Raw genomic sequence first — 19650 nt, 5'->3', positions numbered from 1 at the left:
AGTGTGGTCACGTTAGCGATAACCTTAGATATGCAACAAAGTGCCGAGCTGCCCCTTGGGCCAAAGGTCAATGAGCTGCTCCTATGAGGACGACCCTCGTGAAGTCATCTGTGAGCGCCAGGGGAAATGAAGAGCTTAATGAAATGAAACAAGGGACAGGATGTGACAAGTTGTCGCCTTTTAATCCAGAGGAAGATGATTTTGATTGAAAGAAAGCTATTACAGAATAGCACCATACTTTGGAGCTGTTTTTCTGGATCTGTGGCTGTAGTCATGGTGGAGGGAATTAGCAGATGTTTTAAATAGCAGTCAGTACCAAAAAAAAAAAAAAAAGTTGGGAAAAGCCAACTACTTGGTCCTTCAAATGGTAGCACTTGTGCACTGGCTCCCATTGGACATGATTTGGAATGTGATTGGTTAATTTTGAACACATCCATAGTCTTAAATTGTGAGAGGGTGTACAGACTTGTGCAAGCACATTATTGCAATTGTTTATTTTCAATTGAATTAATTTCTTTGCATGGTGGAAAACCTTATGAAATTATTTACTTTGGTGTATTTGTTTTTTTTTTACTTCACAAAACTGGCATTAGAGCAGGGGTGTGTCAACTTTAAATATACATAAATGATATTTTTGGCCTCTATTGCTTCTTACTCCGCAGCAACCACAATCTTAAACATTGTAAAATGAATCGTTGACAGTCAAAACAAAGCTAGAGTAAATTTCTAAACGGCACAATTTGTAAGTGTACTTACTATATTTGACCTGTTGGACCAAACTACAGTCAGTGTTCCATAAAAATAAATTCCAAACATCACACGCCATATGACAGAAACCTCGTACGCAAAGCGCCCTTTGACCATTCTTTATTAGTTGCAGATCGGAGTTATAAAGATGAGCAGAGGAAGTGTCTTCAAATGACAACATGGAACTGGTCAGACTTGTGCGAGCGTGTGTGACTTTACTTCTTTTTCTTAGCAGTAGCTGTGGCGCTTACATGGCATCAGGTGAGCTCCTCACTCCTTGAGGCCGTATAAGTGTATCACACTTGTGTGTTATCTCGTTTTGTATTTTGGAAAATAATGCAACTTCCAATTGATGACCAAAATATTATTGCATTGTCTAAATAGGCACAAATTCTAATGATACATTTCGTTCCCAGCTAAGCTTAAAATTGTACTGTTTTAAACAATAACACAGCATAATGTAGTAAATAATAGTGTGTTGTGATCCAGAAGAAGAGTTGATATATTTATGATGAACATAAAGTGTCATACGTAATCTGTAAATGAGTGACATTGGTTTCCATGCAGCGCCAACTCTAAAAATGGACCAGGCTTTGGTAATATTTCATAACCAGCTGCCACATGAAGTGAAAGTCCTCTACACATCCGATTATTGTTACAAGGTAAGAATTGCACACAAAAAACACACAGCTGCAATGTTGTATCTATTTTTATTTTTTATTTTTTTTCAGTGTGTGTACCAGAGTTTGGGGAATGTGAGAGCCAACTACAAAAATGCATCCGCAATCATCAGCACCAAATTCACTTTGAGTATGCGAGTGGAATCCATCGAGGATAATACTGTTCTTTGCCGGTAATCTATTTTTCAAGACATTTATTCCCACTTTTAACTTTTGTTAAGGGAATTAGATTTCTAACTGAATTTCCGCAGCTGCTGAAACCACTACCTCGGTAGATATTGATCACTAGCTTTTTGGGGGTTAATAAGACCTGACATTCCAGTATTGACGGAAGGCGATCATTAAAGCCACACATGAGCGCCATGTCACAGCGGAGGTTAAACTGGAGACAGCAGTTGTCATAAATAACTTTGTCCTGACAGGAAGACACGGGTGCTCCACATCTAGGAATCACCTGAGGGGGGGGTCACTTAAGGTCTGGACGTCAATTGTGAGGTCTCTAACCAGACTGCTGCTATTGATTTCCTTTTCTCTGAAAAAACACTCCAAGTGATAGCTAGTATGTCATTCCAATGGTGGATCAATGTGACCACGCAATGTATGTTTTGGGGGTTGGAAACAGGGACTAGCAGATGACTGATGGGTGCACTAACCGTTGATGAACACTAGGTGGCAATGTAGCGCTTCACTGGTGTCACTTGTGTTCAATTAAAGAGGCCCAGTTGGTCAGAAAATCCAGCAGGGGACTTCACATTTGACTGTTTTTTGTGGAATGATTAATGGCTTGTAATAAATATTACAATTGAGGTTATAAATGTAGCTATACATTTCAGATAGTCTTTCAGCTAGCAAAGGATTGTGTAACTTCTGTATAGATGTTAACTATTTGTTTTGAATGCAGATGGACGCAGACATATCATGAAGAGGGTCATTATACGGTTTGGATCCTCTGGTCGTACGATAGCAGGAATGCCACCTGTATTCATAGCGTGGACGGAGAACCTCACAATTCCTACTTGCGTAAGTGCCCAAGGAGGATGACGTGGCTGCTTGCTGATTTCATACATATATATGAGCTTACAGAAAGATTTTTTTTTTTTTCTGTTCAGTCAAAAAAAAAAAAAAAAAACCTCAGTGGGTGTAAGCTGCCCACTTTTTTATTCATGTTGTCAGCATCACTAGCTTTGTTGGCTTTTAGTGGACAGTATTGTCTTCCGTCTCTCGGGATACGCTGTGTATTGATCACATGAGACATTCTTTCTTCAAAAGGGATCAAAAAGAAAAGCTTTTGTGATTGTTTCGAAGGCCCAGACCTGTGCGTAATACATTAGGGAAGGTGGAAGGATTAGGGCATAATGGGATTTTGAAAGCGTCTCTGTCCATAATGTACACCCTACTTAACAATATTGCAGATTATGTTGCGGATCCGACTTTTAAGGCCGGGGAGCCATTACCCGAGCAGATATACGGTCAGTGGAACTGCACCCCTCGCAGTATGATGAGCTTCCATTAGCTACACACGCCGGTGATTATACAAACTCCCCACAGGGTACGCTCAGTTTAAGTAATGGTCTGGTCAGCAGCTGAAGCCGTGCGAGGGAATTTCAAAGTTTACCTCGGCATTGATTGGCGACATTGTGAGCTCATTTGTTCGGTGCGTGCGCAATGTTTGAACCACGGCTGCACCCAAACCACAATTTCAAGTTAAATAGCGAACCCTATTAAGTGTCTGTCTTACGCAAATGTATTGATGAAGTTAATCTAGTTGTTTCCGAGTGCCTCTATTCATCTGGCCTTCATCCTGACAGTAATAGAGCGCTGCAAAGTGTTTTCGCGCTGGAGAGCTTTACGATGTTTCTTTATGAAGATGCCACTCCATGTTCCGAGAGGATGTCGGTGCTGCCGTCGGCTCGGCTTCCAATGGCGTCTTTTTATTTGTTCTTCCGCTAAAAAGGCAAACACGGCATCCGAGGCCTCCCCTTTTTGCTCCGCTTTGACGCACACACGTATCTCCTGAGCCTGTTTGTTCTACTTTTATAGACTGCTTCACGGCTGTAAAATACATTTGACAGTTGAATTTTACTGATGACGAGAAGGATTAAGTCAATTGAACTTTTGGGTATTTCTAAATGTTTTGTATCTTTACAGTGAAAGATTTTTTAAGAATTGGGGTGTTCATCGTTTATAATAATGCAGACACGGACTCATATTGAGATTTTTTTTACGTTTTGGTGTCTTTAGCTAAAGGCAGAGTGTAAATATTACACGGACTAACAATTATTATTATCTATGTTTCATCGCTTTAGATCAAGGGTGTCAAACTCCTTTTTGTCACGATTGATTTGCAATTTTTGTCTTCGCGGGCCACATAAAATGATGTGGCGGGCCACATCAGGCCCCCGGGCCTCGAGTTTGACACCTGTGCTTTATATTGTTAAAAGTGGCCATAAAACATGTCGAAAAGAATATAAAGAGACTGTTGTCGAGGTCTGACCCAAATGTCCCTCATATGTCTCCCTGGTAGGAATACCAGTGTGCCTCTCAGATTAGATTACCCATGTGATGGATTGACTAAGAATTCTGTCCATTAGGTTCTTGTTTGTCACTCAGGGTATCACCTTTGGCACCGATTGACAGATAAAGAACTCTGGGGGGATTGGATCCAGTCAACTATTTGTACCTGTTGGTCTCACTTGTTTGACAGTTGTCAGCCATTTTTTTTTTTAAAGAAGTCAAAAGAAGCACACTCCCAAACAAAAAGATGGATCAATGGATAAATAAATCATTTTGGTGGGAGTCATTTAGTTTCAAACCGACTCTGATTTAGATTTTGCATTTATACTGGAATGCAATAAAGTTTTGTCTGTCATTGATGATGTCTTCTCCATTTTAGCTATTCTGGTGGCGACTCTCTTCTTGGCTGTAACCGCTCTCTTATTCGTTGTTGCACCTTACATCTACAGGTATCCACGCAACTCTTAATCTTCCACCTGTTTTTTTTTTCCAATTTTCATTCATGTATTTATTTTGTCTCTCTTCCAGAAAGTGTTCCGCATCTAAATTTGCAAAGAGCATTTGTTGTCAAAGGCCCCAGTACTCGCTGGATAATGTAAGTTCAAGTTTGTCAAATATCAGATGTGATAACTGTCATTTTTGTAAATGACTACGTCTTGATCCAACGACTTTGTTGAGCTTGACCAAATGGTGAGCGCTGAAAATTTCCTGAGCCTGCAGTCATCAAGCTGCAGAGACACTAATAGAAAGATTGATACAAATGTTAGCAGAGCCAATTGTGCAGCAGACTGACATGGAGGCATTCAGACAAACATGACTGTGAAGCATGAATGGCTCCACTCATTCTTCCAAGCAAGCTGTCTCAGGCCTTCCACATGCTGAGTAAATGTCATGTAGATCCATCATTACGTATTAGGGACGGTGTCTTCCTGCTCTGCATGGGAGTCCAACTGAGAAGGCAATGAGAGTGTTGTTCTCACAAAAAAAGAGTCAGGAGCCTAATATTAGTATTTACGTTCTTTCATAAAAGATGCTTCTTGAAAGTTTGCCAAAACCACTTTACATTCCAAATGACTATTAATGAATTAGAAAAAAATAACATTGGAAAACATTTGTTATTTAATGTTCCCATTGCACTATAACATGAGTATTGGTGACAAAAAAAATGGTCAAGTTGTGTTTTTGTAATTATTTTTTTAACTAATTGCAAACAATTGTGCTTGGAATTAACGAATTAGGAAAAAAAAAGTCACATTGGAAAATATTTGTTATTTAATCTACACATTGCACTATAACATTAGTATTAGTTACAAAAAAATTTTGTTTTTTTTTGTGTCCCAAGAAGGCAAGAATCAATTTCTATTTGCGTAATATTGCACGCTCATTAAAATATCTGCTGTATGTTGAGATGACAAACGCTCATGATCTAATGCACTTAGTGTTTGACATTATCTCTCTCCCCTTTGTCATTACATCTACAGGATGAAGCGCATGCTCCCCAAGCTGAGGGCAGTGCCACCAAAGTAAAACATAAACGCCTGCGTTCATTGGACGCTTTTCGAGGGTACGTGCCATCTTCTTTTTCAACCACGCGCCACTTTTTTTTTTGCAGCAGTATATGACAATCTACAGGCCCAGCGTAATGAATAATTACAAGAGGTCACGGTCTGGCCACAAGCTCCCCCCAAGCTTTTGTTATCAAGAGGGGGTCCCAACGTCAGACGCGTCTCGCCTCGCCCATGCGTGTGTCTTCCTATTGGGCAGGGTGGATGTGTGTGATCGAATCTGGGCTCCCTGCTCGCCTTAATTGTGGCCCGGGGGGGGAGACACAAAGCACGCCTCTCTGGAAACAGGATGCTGGTGTGGCTCTGACCTCCTCCGTGCCAAATAATTGATGTAATAATAGTCAACATATCAGCACACATGCACATGGCCATAGATCTCTTGCCAAAATGGAGACTGGGAGGAAACCCGGCAGCATCCAGCAGATGACTAACATCTTCACCATCTGTGGATTGCATTAAGATACTCAATTGTGTGGAACCTCAGCACAGATTCATCCAGTCCAAAACACCGCATGCCTTTATTTATTTTGGGAGGCTCAGCTGGTTAAGTGCATTCGCACAAGCGTTTCTAACGGTTCATGGAAAGGATGAGTGATATTCCATTTCCCATCGGTGCCGGTTCGAGCCACTCACCTGTTTGCTTATAATAGCCAAAATGTAATTTAGGTTCCCTGATGAATGAAGATTGGAAGAAAAATGTATAATTCAGGGATGGGGACTCCTACTACTATTTCATTTTTGGACAATTTCCTGCGCTCAATTTAGGATCAATACGGGAACAGCGAGGCGTGATTGGCTGAGTTTTGCGTGAACTTGACCTCATCTTCACTTTTGAGATGAATTAGAGTGGAGATTGTAAGCCGGCCCCTCGCAGGTTTAACATCAGTGACGTTACATTTTGCATGTTGTTGATTCTACGCTAGCTAACGTTAGCTGTGTAAATGGCATAAAAAAAAAAATACTACATTAGCTAATGATAACTGAAACGCCAGCATCTGATATAAATTCCCTGACTGGTAATAATGTGAAATACCTGGCCAGACTTATTTAATCCAATTACATCTCAGCCTTTTGACTTATGATCCATGCCCCTGATAAGTAACAAGTTCTTGCCTCAGAAAAAAACGGACATCAGTCATCTACCGTAAATGCCGATTCATTCTTCGTGGCAAACGTTTTTTTTTTTTTGGTGTGAGCAAAGGGGGCTTCAAATAATTGCCCCACAGACATGATATAGGGCACAGTGACAGTTGCATGTTAATTTTTCTAAAAGCATTCCAATTTTAATTCCGTGCCTCACAACTGAAAGCTTGTCACCAGTTTGCGTGGAAGAAATTGCCTCGTCAGTATTTAGTGGAACAGGGGAACAAATAATAAAGCAGAGCAGAGCAGACCATTGCCAGATGGCTGACTCGTTCATTTTGTTCCCTGTTTTGACTGAGCTCCAGATTTTTCTCTGATTGGGTTTCAGAAGTGTCCTGAACTTTGGCCACAAAACAAGAACCGATATAATATGCGCAGTATCGGTATCTTGAAAATGGATCATTATAATCATCATCAACATCAAATATAATTAATTGATTAAGAGACGTTTCCCAATATTCGTGGTCATATCAGCGCGAGTAATTCTGTGCTCATTTGCAACACAGCACTGAAATTGCTCATGCATACGCAATAATTCATAACAAAGAGGTCTGTAAGTGAGTCGTAACCACTCGCTACTGCTGACGAGATTCGGTCTATAAGTAATCTGTTTGCTATAAATCATCAATCCTGTCACCCCCCCACCAAATCAATCACTTACCGATGTCATAAATATTCAGAGGAAGGCATTGCGACTGATTAGAACTGGTCAAATAAACTGATTCAACCTAAAAATATGTTTTCCAGAGCTTTAATGATTATTTGGTGGAGCAAGTGTCAGCCACGTGATGCTGCTAGTTTAATCTGCAATGTTTTCATTCGAGAGATGGCTCATAAAGCCTCATATTGCAATTATTTTCTTTTACCAGGACTGGTCTGGTCACTTCTTTGACCTTTGTCGCCGTCGCTATGGCGACTAATGGATACGCTCGTCAAAACTTCAATGATATATACACGTGAGCATCAGATAGAGTATGCGTAGTTCACTTTGATGGACCTTAGGAGAAAGATAGTGGCTGATTAAAATCTCCTATCTGCGGTCTGAAGCTAAAAGAGCAGTAATGGCTCGGTGCGCCCTTTTAATCGAACCGAGGCACAAGTAGATACAGGCAGACTGGAAATGTTGCTGATTTCATTATGACACTTAAAGGCAATCTTTTTGTTCTTCGGTAAATCACAACAATTTATATATGATGTTGAAAGGATACAACATGTGTTGAGTTTTGTTATTGTGTTATTAACACTTTTTTTCCCGCCAGTGCGCATAATTCAGTGAAGCACTCCATCACGTGCGCAAGTGTTTGAGCAGCCTTGCTCACTGCAAAGCATAAAGTGTATCATATATTAGACACAAAAGCCTTGAGTCAGCAGTCTTGCTCGAGGAGATCCAGAGGACGAGTGTTCATTTCCTGAGTGATTCATACCGCTCAGGTTGCATTATCCTGCAATACAGCAGAATTTCAAACCTTTTTTTTTTATTATGTTTCCCAAATTTGTTTCTGCCGCTGTAGGTTTGCCCTGACCGTGATGGTGTTTGTCAACTACGGCGGAGGAGGCTACTGGTTCTTCCAACATGCACCGTGGAATGGTGAAGTAAAGTCTGATGCATTCACAACAAAACTTCACCCAAAAAAGCAGCGAGAACATATTTTGTTAGAGCAGGGGCTGAAATGACCAATGCAATATGATGCCATAATATATGCCGTATAATACAAAAGATTCATAAACAAAAAGTATCATTTCAAAAAATACAAAGGTAAATAACTGTAAATTTCTTTACAATGGAAATATGAATTTATAATTTATAATCATAGGGTTTTATTAAATTATAATATATTAAATAAAAATAGTAAAAATAAAATATAAATTTAAGAATAATGTGTTCAACTTACTGTTATATTTAGTTAAAAACAGCTCATATCATGACAAAATGTTCAATTTTGAGCAATTTGTGACCCCGTTTCACTAATTATGATGAATGTGATCTAAAGCCACACACACACACACACACACACACACACACACACACACACACACACACACACACACACCTGCATCTCCAGTGTGATGAAATCCATCTTTTTTTTATTGTCATTAACAATGGAGGCAGAAAAGTGCATTTAAAGAGTAGATAGGACTCTGTGGGAGAGTTTGAAATAAAAATAAGAAGATAAACAAAATTAATCAAAGTTCTTCCTTTTGCCATGAGCATGTTGAGTTCTAAAATCGCATTTTTGCCAAATCAATACACCATATTGATTTTACAGGTGATGTGATGAATCCTTTCTGTGCTTCAAGGGCCAGTCCTGTCACAGGAGCCCAAGCTGTTTATTTATTGTTATTAAAAGATGTGTGGGACCAAAAAAAAAAAAAATCTTATGTATTGAAAAACTTTTTGGATTGCTGGAATTACAGTATATGAGGTCAGGAGCTGTGTATGTTTAATAAAATAGATTTCATTTTCTCTAGGTTTGACTGTGGCGGATCTAGTCATGCCATGGTAGGTTATGATTTTAGTTTTTAGCACAGTCATTGCAACAACAACAAAAAATACAAAGAGCTGCCTTAACAACAGGCGATGTTGTGTCTTTGAGGTTTGTCTTCATTATCGGGACCTCAGTGGTGTTGGCGTTGAACTCCATGCAGAGGAAAGGCGTAGGCCGCCTGCAGCTGCTGCAAAAAATCACGTGGAGAACGGCGGTCCTGCTGACTCTCGGCTTCTGCTTCCTCAACTACTCCCCGCGTGATGGACCACGTAGGTGCAAAATTAGCGTGCGCTGCTAATGGAACTTGTACATCCTGTTTGCGGACAGGTTTGTTATTTACTTCACGTCTGTGCTGGGAGCATCATTAAAGTATAATAGCTTGCTACATAAATAATGTACCTGTTCCTTTGAAAAACAAGACTCAGCCGGTCAAGAATGTGGTCAAGAAAATGTTTTCTGTAACAAAAGCGTCGCCAAGTGAGCACCCGTTTTTTTTTTCATATTCCTGCATCATTGTTAGCCAGCTTAAGTCATTCACTGCCAACAATGTTAATATATATGACGTCTATAACCGTCAGTGGCACTGAATGAGTTCAATATATCTTATGGGATCTGAGGCTATGATTTTTGCTGCAAAGGTGTGTTCGGGTTAAAGCTCAGAAAAGTAGTTTTCATTTTATCGACCACCCGGGGTTTCACGCCCTTTCACACATTAGCCAGATGCTAATGGTGTTTTTTTCCTGGGTGTAAGTCTGCGTAACCCAGTTAACGAAAATATTGTTATTGTATGTGTGTGTGTTCCCAATCCCGCACCGGGGGACGTTTAACAGGGGAAGATTGAGCAAAAACAAGCAGCGCGGTAATGGACGATTACAAAGAGATAGAATTACAAGGCTCAGCTCCATGCAGCTGCTCCTGTAGCTTCTCACAACAAGGCGACTTTTACCATCAACGGAAGCTTTGACCTCAGTCTCCAAGGACACCCTTGGCTGTTTGGTGGCTTAGTTTGATCTCATAAGAGAATGCAGTCACATCATCTTTGCGTGCGCCAATGTCAGACAAGGCAGAGGAACCTGTGAGAACCATTAAAATCAACTCCGAGTCACCTCGTATAAACTGAACCGTTTTGATGATGTTCTTTCAGTGCTTTTGGGATTCATAAAAGCATGAAGGTAACCTTTGTGTCCGAGGGTGGAAAACAAATGTGACAGTTGGCTCCCCCCTTTTGGAAGTTCCTCCTCTTATTTAATGCGACCTGATCGAAGATTGGGATTTCATTGTTTTTCCGACACTTTTTTTTTTTTTTTGCAGCAAAGGGCGTTTCAATTAACTAATGTGTAGATTATCATCAATCTCTCAAGCAAGAGTCAATCTTATCCTACTCAATCTGCGCAGAGCAAGAGATGACTTGGAACCTTTGATCCGCTTTGCAACATCCGTATCCGGCGTGCTGACATTCCCCACTTACTTATACTGTCCATCAGTCTTCTCTGGAATGGAACAAATGTATTGGCGGGATGCTTGAAAAGATCCCAATACCACTATTAATCAATTTGCTGATTTATAATATGCTGACATCAGCAGCTCAAGCGAGTTATGTGTGTGTTCATGTATTCATCATTTCCTTCATGTGTTCCAGTTTCTTGGTCGTGGCTCAGGATCCCGGGAGTACTGCAGCGATTGGGCTTCACTTATTTTGTTTTGGCTCTCCTGCAGACTCTAGGGGGGAACGAGAAGACTGGACAAAAAGCGGTAAGCAGCTCCGCAGGCTGGATTTTATTGGTAAAAGAAAAAAATAAACAGTGCTTCCTTGTTTTGAAAACGAAATTCAGTTATCAAGTATGGTTCCGATATTGGGTGTGAAAACAAATGCATCTTCATTTTTGTGCTTGGGCGTACCTAGATTATCCTGTTTGGGAATTTGGCAAACCACCTGGACTTTTCAATTACACGCCTTTGCGCATTTGACATTTTGAAGACCGAAAGTAGACTCAACTTTAGACCGGGTGGAAGCAGGTAAAAGTTGTGGCGCAGGATTAGCAATTGAATGCAGTCTCCATTTTCACAGCAGGCCACCTCACAAAAATAGTCCTAAATGTTGATTTATGCTATACTATGTCATTTTTGCTGTCAATTATTCAAGTTGAAGTCTTTGTACCACAGGATCAATGGTGGGCCCCCATCCAGGATGTGGTGGCGTACTGGCCCCAGTGGCTGACCATCATCCTCTTGGAGACCTTATGGCTGTGCATCACCTTCCTCCTCCCAGTACCCAACTGCCCCACGTACGTACTGTAGGGTCTAAGACTGCTCTCATGTAACTCAATCAATCTATTGAATTATTCACTGAATGTGTGAATTGCACGGAACGTTCCGTGAGGGTGCGAGCTGTACGTTTCTGGTTGTGTTGTGTGCACCTTGTGTTGTTGGTGTTATGAACGAAAGTGATTTATGGGCCCGCGTTGAATGCTTCAGAGGGTGTAATTAGACTATCTGGCTCTGTCATGTGCAGTAAGAGGAGGAGAGGCAAAGGATCCATCTTCCTCGCACTGAGTCCTCCGCTAAGTGCTTCTTTTTGTGTGTCGCTGCGAACGCACACGATTACCAAATATTGTCTGTTTCAGATAGAATGTGTTTTCTGTGAAATTATAGGATTCCATACACATGTATAGCTTTTCATCCCACATATTTAAATTTAGTATGAGACATTCATTTTTTTTTTTTAATTCATTCACTGCCAGCCCAATGGACTTTTGACGTCTATAGCCGTCAATGGGAGTGAATGAGTTGATATAGTGTTGATGTCTGTGTTGGTATCAGAGGCTATCTGGGAGCTGGTGGAATTGGAGATAATGGTCTTTACCCCAATTGCACTGGAGGAGCAGCGGGATATGTTGACAGGTGGTTATTTGGGGACAACATGTACAGGTATCCCACGTGCAAAGTAAGTAGCTCTGAAAAGCAATTTATTTTGTATCAGAGGAACAATCGTGATTTGTTTTTGGTGTTCTCCAGGAATTGTATCGCACCACCCAACCTTTTGACCCAGAGGGGATTCTGGGAACAATCAACTCCATTGTGATGGGATTTCTGGGAATGCAGGTGATTTAAAATTCATACCGTATTCCATTATTTACATTTCATTAATACGGGGGAAAATTTGTGAACGCCTTCCGTCACTACTTTCAACTGTTCCGGATAAGATTACTAAATGCAAAATTTGATCGCATTAGGAAAGCTGAAGTTGTCCGACAAATGCACGTTAACAAAACAAACTTGGTTTATTTTTCTTAACTGGCTTGATTAGTCAAATCAAATATTAGTACACATACAACTGCCTTCATTCACATTCAAAATGTCGTCAGGAAGAAATATTTGAGGCGAGAATCTTTTTGACCTAGTCTGATTGCAGCGGCGTCAGTGTAAAGTGTTTTCTTGTGAGAATCTCCCCATCCAATCCAACATTTCTCATTTCCCGATGGACTATTGAAAGCGAGCACATCAGTCAGTGACGCGCCAGGTGTCCTCTGGCCTGGTCTGCGCCGGCCCATGCCAATGTCCTAGGCTGAAATGCATTCATCATCACCAAATTAAAGGGAGGGCGCAGATGACTTACACCCCACATCTGGCTCTACGGGATAGGAGAAATATGACCGCCGCATCAGGGACACCTCCCAGGCCTATTTGGTTACCCAATACGTAAATACGACGGGCGCTTTGCTAACTTCCTTCCCTTATCTTTCTGCAGGCAGGGAAAATCTTCATTTTCTACAAGGAGAAGAACATTCACATCCTGGGCAGGTTCCTCGTGTGGGCCACCATCTTGGTAGGTACACATATAAACCAATTTCATCTTCCAGGTAAAATGCAAGTCGTTTTTTTTTTTTTTCAAGGCTGCCTGGATGTTAGTCATCACCGTCAAAGCCATTCATTAGCGAGGCTTAGTGAGAACATGTGTGTGATCTCAGAAGACACAACTAGCCAGCGCCACAGGGGGATACGTACTGTCTCTCAGTAGCCTTTGTGGAGCTCTAGATGATTGGTGTCAAACTCGAGGTATGGGGGCCAGATGCGGCCCGCCACATCATTCTATGTGGCCCGCGAAGACAAATTGTGCATCGACTACAATTGTCTTCATTTAAAGAAAAAAAATAAAAATAAATAGAGCTATTGCGAGGCAATCTTTTTAAAATATTGGAACCATTTTTACCTAGCTGTTCTACCTAGCTATGGCAAAGGGCCAAAATGTGTTTTTTTTTTTTTAAAGGTAACCCAAACTGAACAACATTATTATTTCATTTTCTTTGTTAAGGCACTTTATTTTTTTTAATGTTGTTGACAGACTGTCCAGTGCATGGCATCTGATGGAGAGCAAGGTTGCTCACCTGCATGCTAAGTCTCTGCAAATATTTGCAGACCGAACACACGGCAGTAATGATAAACTGGTTAACAGAGAATTGCTTAGAGTTATCAGGAAAAAAAGGTTTTCATCACAGTGGCTTCTAGTTCATATTTGTTTTGGAGCTTCAGTCCATTCTGGGTGGTCTCCAAACACAAAGGGAGCCAAAAAAAAAAAAAAGCCAAGCTGGCCCTTTATTTCACTAAGGATGGGAACGTGTCCCACAGGGGAATGCGAGGGTTATACGAGATGGCCTGTTTTGCATCTCAAAAACGTGCCACCAAGCTGTTACGCGATTGACAGTTGTCCGAGTGGGAAGCCTCCACGTGTTTGGCCGTTTTCTTTCTAATCAGGGTGAGATGCTGCAGAGATGTTTTATATGTGCTTTTTTTCAAATGAGGTTAAAAGCAGCCCACGTCTTCAAGTGGCAGTCATGTGACTTGAAGTGACGATGGAGCTGGATGGGCTGCCTGCATCAAACTGTGAAAGAGGCAGGCCATGTTGGCTGGGAAAAAATAAAATAAAAATGAGAAAAAAACAAATTAGCTTTCTTTTAAAGCGATGTTTGATATTTTATGGAGACAAATAAATCAATTATATGAAAATAATACACAACAGAGTTTATTCCAACATAAAGAAAATTCCATATAGTAGTCAATTCCCATATGTTGTCATCTATTCAAGTTCTGTTTCTAACATATGGCAATCATTTGAAATTTCATCCAGAAATTTTCACATCATTAACCTGCTTCTATTCACATGATGTCTCCCGCTGGTGAATATTTCCGACCTGTTATTGGCTGGACGGAAGTGAAACAGATGAGCTCCATTTACCTTCTCCCAGTGGCACCGAGTGATAAAGTAACACGTAACAAGATTAATAAACATTTGACTTTTATGATTCCCCCGCTCAACCATACTTAATGATGTCGATGCTACTCAACATAATGATGTTTGCACAGAATTGTAGTCGTTATTGAAGAGATCCAGTTAGTTAGTTAGTTTTAGTGCCACGTACTTGAAAATAACCACAATTGTGTGAAGAAAGAAAACATAGATGTTTAAGACATTAGCAGGTCACCGTGTTCATTCTCGCAGGAGACCGACCACAAGACCACGCTACTTTTCCATAAAACCACAAAATGCAAAGCCACTTTCCGAGCTTTGGTCTGATTCCTATGGCAGATTGTTATTCTGGGCCAGCCGAGCCCCCTTAAAAAAAAAAAAAAAAAAAAAGGCTGAAGAACAACAACAGGCCGTGTTAATTAAATCCAACGATCAGGCTCAAGAAGTGAGATTGAAATTGAGCGATTGGCCCACATAGCAGCCTCATCCTGCAGCCCGGAGAACCCGGAGGCTAAATTCAGTCCCGGCTAGGCTATTTCCACACCATCGATTCTGTCATCCATACATGGATGATGGATATCCACCCAACAAGCCAGTGATTCTGATCTCTTCCCCCGCTTTCTTTCTCCATGCTGTATAAAATGTTTCTTCAAATATCTAAATCATATCTAAATAGGAACAGATTAGACACGCTTGGGTTTTTATTGATGCCAGATGCATCTGATCGTACATTCTGTGTTTGGGAGTCTACGAGGTCAACTGGCCACTGAATTGACGGATTTGCGTTTGACACCGTCACACTCTCTTCGAAGGAACATGACTCGCCTGGTGTGTTTTTGCTTTGATCTAAATTGATCCTCTCATCTGCAGGATTTGCTTGATTCTGCCGCCTTACCTTTTAGTTGCCCCAACTACTGGCTTTATTCCCCTTCATCGATTTGAAATCTGTTTCATTTCCCTCCTTAGGGAATCTCGGCAGCCGTCCTTTCAAAGTGCACGCGAGACGAAGGATTTATACCTATCAATAAAAACCTTTGGTAAGTGCTTCCTGACCCTCTATACCCAACTACTTTCCTCACAAACCAAAGGATGTGTTTTCTAAATCACAGCTACTAAAACACGCGTTTAGTTACCTCTAACGACAGCCGGGATTGTAAATAATTGCCGCAAGTGTGAAGTGGACTGCTCATATTCATCCCCCTAGCATGATCACTCTTCCTTATGAGCTGCAAAATGGGGAGCCTCTATCCTTTCTACCCCCTCCGGCACTTTTGGCAGAAGGAGAAGCACTCCGTAGTTTGACTGTGACGGAATGGAAGCGGGATCTGGGAAAAGCATCTACGTAACCGCAGTGAGGCCTGTTCCCAAACGATCATGTGACTATTTGGCGAAAAGGACCAAAGCATGTGTAATGTATTGTTTGGATGAATGGACTAAACATCCTAATCAAAAAAAAAAAAAAAAGGAAAATTGCCAGAAGTACGCATGCGTCAAAATACATACACGCGTTGTTGCATTCTATTAATTCACCACTAGGTGAACAGTGCATTTTACACACTGTACCCGTAAGTCAGTTATGATCTTTGACGTCTATAACCGTCAGTGGTACTGAATGAGTCAAAAGTCAAGCGCAATGTCGCTTATTCCTTTCAGCTCAAGTCTATCTCAACTGACTTGAGCCAAAGCTGGATTACTACTAAATTGGATCTGATTGTTTGACAGCAAGAACATTTGGATTTGTTTGAACAGAGGCACGTCCACTTTGTGAAGTCACCGTACTGACTGAAATGTGTTTATTCCACTTCCACATTTCCTTTCGGGCACGTCTTAATGTTGCAGCAGGAAGAATGCCATTTCATCTGTGATGCGTAAGCAAATTCTTGCCGATGTTCCATAGGGGCCTCCACCTCCCTAAAGCTGTGCACATCCCTCGCCATTACCTGCCCGGGCTTTTATAGGCAGTTCATCATGCACAGGTTATTGAGCACTTGAGTACGAGTCCCTGCCGGGATGTCGAGCGGTAATTAACTCCCGGCCAAGAGTCCTTTTTGGCTCCACTTCAGCTGAGATTTAAAAAAAGGGAAAAAAGCCATGGCGGAGACTCTGGGAGGCAGCCACTTTGCATTAGATGATATTGCATCAAACATTCTTGCACTTAGGAACTGACGGGACATGGCCGGCTGGCAAGAGGCCACGGGGCGTGCGCCAAGGATCCACTGCTGCTGCTTTTATACACTAAATGGGCAAAAGTATACGGATGTCCTTTACACCCATTGTATTTGCGAGACACAGTACGTACTGGTGATGTGAGCTGTGTTTTTTTTTCATCAGGTCATTGTCCTACGTGACGTGTATGGGCTGTCTCTCCTTCCTGTTGCTGGCAGCCATGTATTTTGTCACGGATGTTATGGGCTGGTGGGGCGGACAACCGTTCGTATATCCAGGTAGCTCACCCGCAAGGCTCATTGTGTTGACAAATGGTGGATTTTTCCTTTAAAACACATAAGGCTGTGCTGTGTCCGCCTCAGGAATGAACTCCATCTTGGTGTACGTGGGACACTCTCTCCTGGGTTTCTACTTCCCCTTCAGCTGGGAGATGCAGTTCCAGGAAAACCACTGGGAGTGGCTCTTCCAAAGCCTGTGGGGAACTGCATTGTGGGTGCTCATTGCCTACCTGCTCTACAGAAAGAAATTCTTTCTCAAAATTTGACGATTTAGAGAGCATAGGTGTCAAAATCAAGGCCCGGGGGCCAGATACGGCCCGCCACATCATTTTATGTGGCCCGCAAAGACAAATTGTGTCACTACTAAAATTACAAATTGTCTTTACTTTGAAAAAATAACAATATTGCTAGCAATTTTTTTTTACCATTCATCTTTTTATGACTGCGATGCAACCCGCGACAAAAATGAGTTTGACGCCCCTGATTTAGAGGATATTGAATTCTCTATTTTGTGCAAGTCAAATCATGAACTTTTGTTGTCTGTAATGGAGATTCGCCAAACTTGTCTGCATACATATTTGGATATTTCATTGTCATCCAAATTGATCAAATATAATAATTGGTTTTTCAACTTTTTTTAAGACAATAAGTAAACAACTATGTACATAAAAAGACTTTTCAAATAAGTTCTGCTGATTGGTTGTCAAATGTAAACAGCTACACTTTGATGTAATTATTGACGACTTGGTCATTAAAAATTAAAACCCAAATATTTTCGTATATTATCTATAGACCGTTTTAGTACCATTCTATTTAGTTCCATAGCAACAAAATCTTTTATTGTACTTACCTACAATTTTTCGTAATTTAATGAAATCACATCTGCTAGTGAGTCATGGAGTTTAAATGAACAAATATGGCTTAAAAAAAATAGATTCCATTGTGACTAAATATTGGTGCTCCTGTTGAGTGCAGGAAATGCAAGTAACTTGTGAATTAATTACAGTGATTAAATCAAATATAGTGAGGTGGTACTTAACAAATTAGACCAAGTGATTCTAGCGCATACCAGGTCACAGCCATTATAGGTCTGTTGCCATGGACACGCCCCTTTTTCTTTGTGTGTGTGTGTGCCACCTGCCCGTTTGAGTGACAATACTTTAATAGGGGTCAAGACGCACAACTCACATTAATGGGATGGACACCTCTCGGCTCACACTCATCCTGTTGGAGAATCAAGGAAATTAAATGTGATATATCAGAGGACAGCAACAAAGCCATGGCTGAGCCTCTGCATAGATTAGATGAAGAAATGTGGTGGAACACCTGCCGATGTGGCTGGACACCTACAGACTGTCAGGTTCTTACACACCACACACCCTGGTTGCTTATTAACAGCTATGTGTGTGCTCTATCCCATCAAAACACAAATTTATTAGCATACACAAACAATTTTTACTACTCCCAGATCATTATGTTCCTCCATTATTCCCACCATGCAGAAATCCTCCTCTTGTCTCCCCATGATCACTTTTGGTGGTGTGTACATACTTTAATAATAAATACGGTGACGTGATTCTGCTGGTTGCTCCACTCTCAGTAGGGTCACTCTGGGTTCTTGACTAAGACTCAAAGTCCATTAGGCGTTTCTTAAACTGCTCTGCCAGCATTGCAAATGCATTACATTGTCAATTGTTCTGATTTGGGAAGAAAATAATGATTATAATTTCAACCATGTTGTAAGATTTTTATTTTTTTTTAATGTTGAAGCTGCACTTGAAAAAAAATCAAGCACAATTAGCATGTAACTGTGAACTGATAATAGAGCATTGGATGCTTTTAAAAGAGTAAATTTTGAAATGCGATGACTTCAAATGTAACGCCATGCCAGCTTTAAATAAGACGCTTCTTGTGGTTTGACATAGCATGTCTGAACCACCACACTCCCTTGCTCCTATTGATTCTCGTTATGCATACGTCTCAAGACAGCTATAGTCTGTCATGTGGAAACTTTATCCAATGTTCTAATGGTGCCTTCTCTGGACTCCTATATCACGTAATGCTCTCTTACATCCCTCGATAGCGCCAACAGGATGTACATGTAAATATACATATTCAAATGCTCAGCGGTGATTCCAAATGATGAAATCCTGCACAAATGTATAGTTGTCACTTCCATGTTTCCCTCCATTTGATGATTTATTAAACCATGAACAACTATTAAATGTAAGTGAAGGCTCCTGAGAAGTTGTGACATGCAGTTGCATTTAGACATTGCTTGCAAAGTAAATGCTGTGTGACTGACTGGTGTCCTGCCCTAAGGCAGCAGCAATGCATCACTCCACACTATCCAGTCACACACACACACACACATGCACACACACTCAAAACACTCCTGAGCAGGGAAAAGCCTAAAGGTAGCATTTAACAAGTTGTTATTTCCGTGACTGGCCACCATGTTATGATAGCGTGTATGACTGGCGTATATTTACAATATTTGATTATTCATACTTAATTTTGATTGACATAGTTAGAGAACTGGTATGGATTTTAACAGAGCCAAAACAATGAAGAGACTTGGGTGACCAATCAAATGAAAGCCGAGCAGCGACTCAATTGGAAGTTTTTGGTTATTAATTTGTGGCCAACAAAAAGAGCTTGGGGATAAGGGCATCCTTCTTATTTCTAACCCAAATTATCCAGCAAATCCCATAAAAAGGCATTAAAAAATATTAAAACTGAAACAGTGGAATGAGAAAAAAAATATGAAAACTAAAGCAATGGAATGAGATCTCACTAGATTAATTTTCCGATTATAATAGCAAC

General features: G+C 40.8%; 1 protein-coding gene across 1 annotated transcript; it reads left to right on the top strand.

Moving 5' to 3' along the window:
- The first annotated feature begins 14 nt into the window (after window positions 1-14).
- Window positions 15-19112, top strand: si:dkey-192p21.6 (uncharacterized protein LOC565246 homolog). Its single transcript, XM_037271310.1, has 18 exons — window positions 15-1008; window positions 1315-1409; window positions 1479-1600; window positions 2329-2447; window positions 4321-4390; window positions 4470-4536; window positions 5423-5505; window positions 8161-8237; window positions 9119-9149; window positions 9244-9404; window positions 10775-10887; window positions 11299-11420; window positions 11956-12079; window positions 12151-12237; window positions 12884-12961; window positions 15347-15417; window positions 16712-16824; window positions 16909-19112. The coding sequence occupies exons 1-18, from the start codon at window positions 927-929 to the stop codon at window positions 17088-17090; spliced, it is 1797 nt and encodes a 598-aa protein (XP_037127205.1). The 5' UTR covers window positions 15-926; the 3' UTR covers window positions 17091-19112.
- The last annotated feature ends 538 nt before the right edge of the window (window positions 19113-19650 follow it).

The sequence above is a fragment of the Syngnathus acus genome, chromosome 15 (genome assembly GCF_901709675.1).
Source record: "Syngnathus acus chromosome 15, fSynAcu1.2, whole genome shotgun sequence".
NCBI classification, from domain to species: Eukaryota; Metazoa; Chordata; class Actinopteri; order Syngnathiformes; family Syngnathidae; genus Syngnathus; species Syngnathus acus.
The sequence above is the reverse complement of the archived record's forward strand: the minus strand, read 5'-3'. Positions and strand labels throughout refer to the sequence as shown.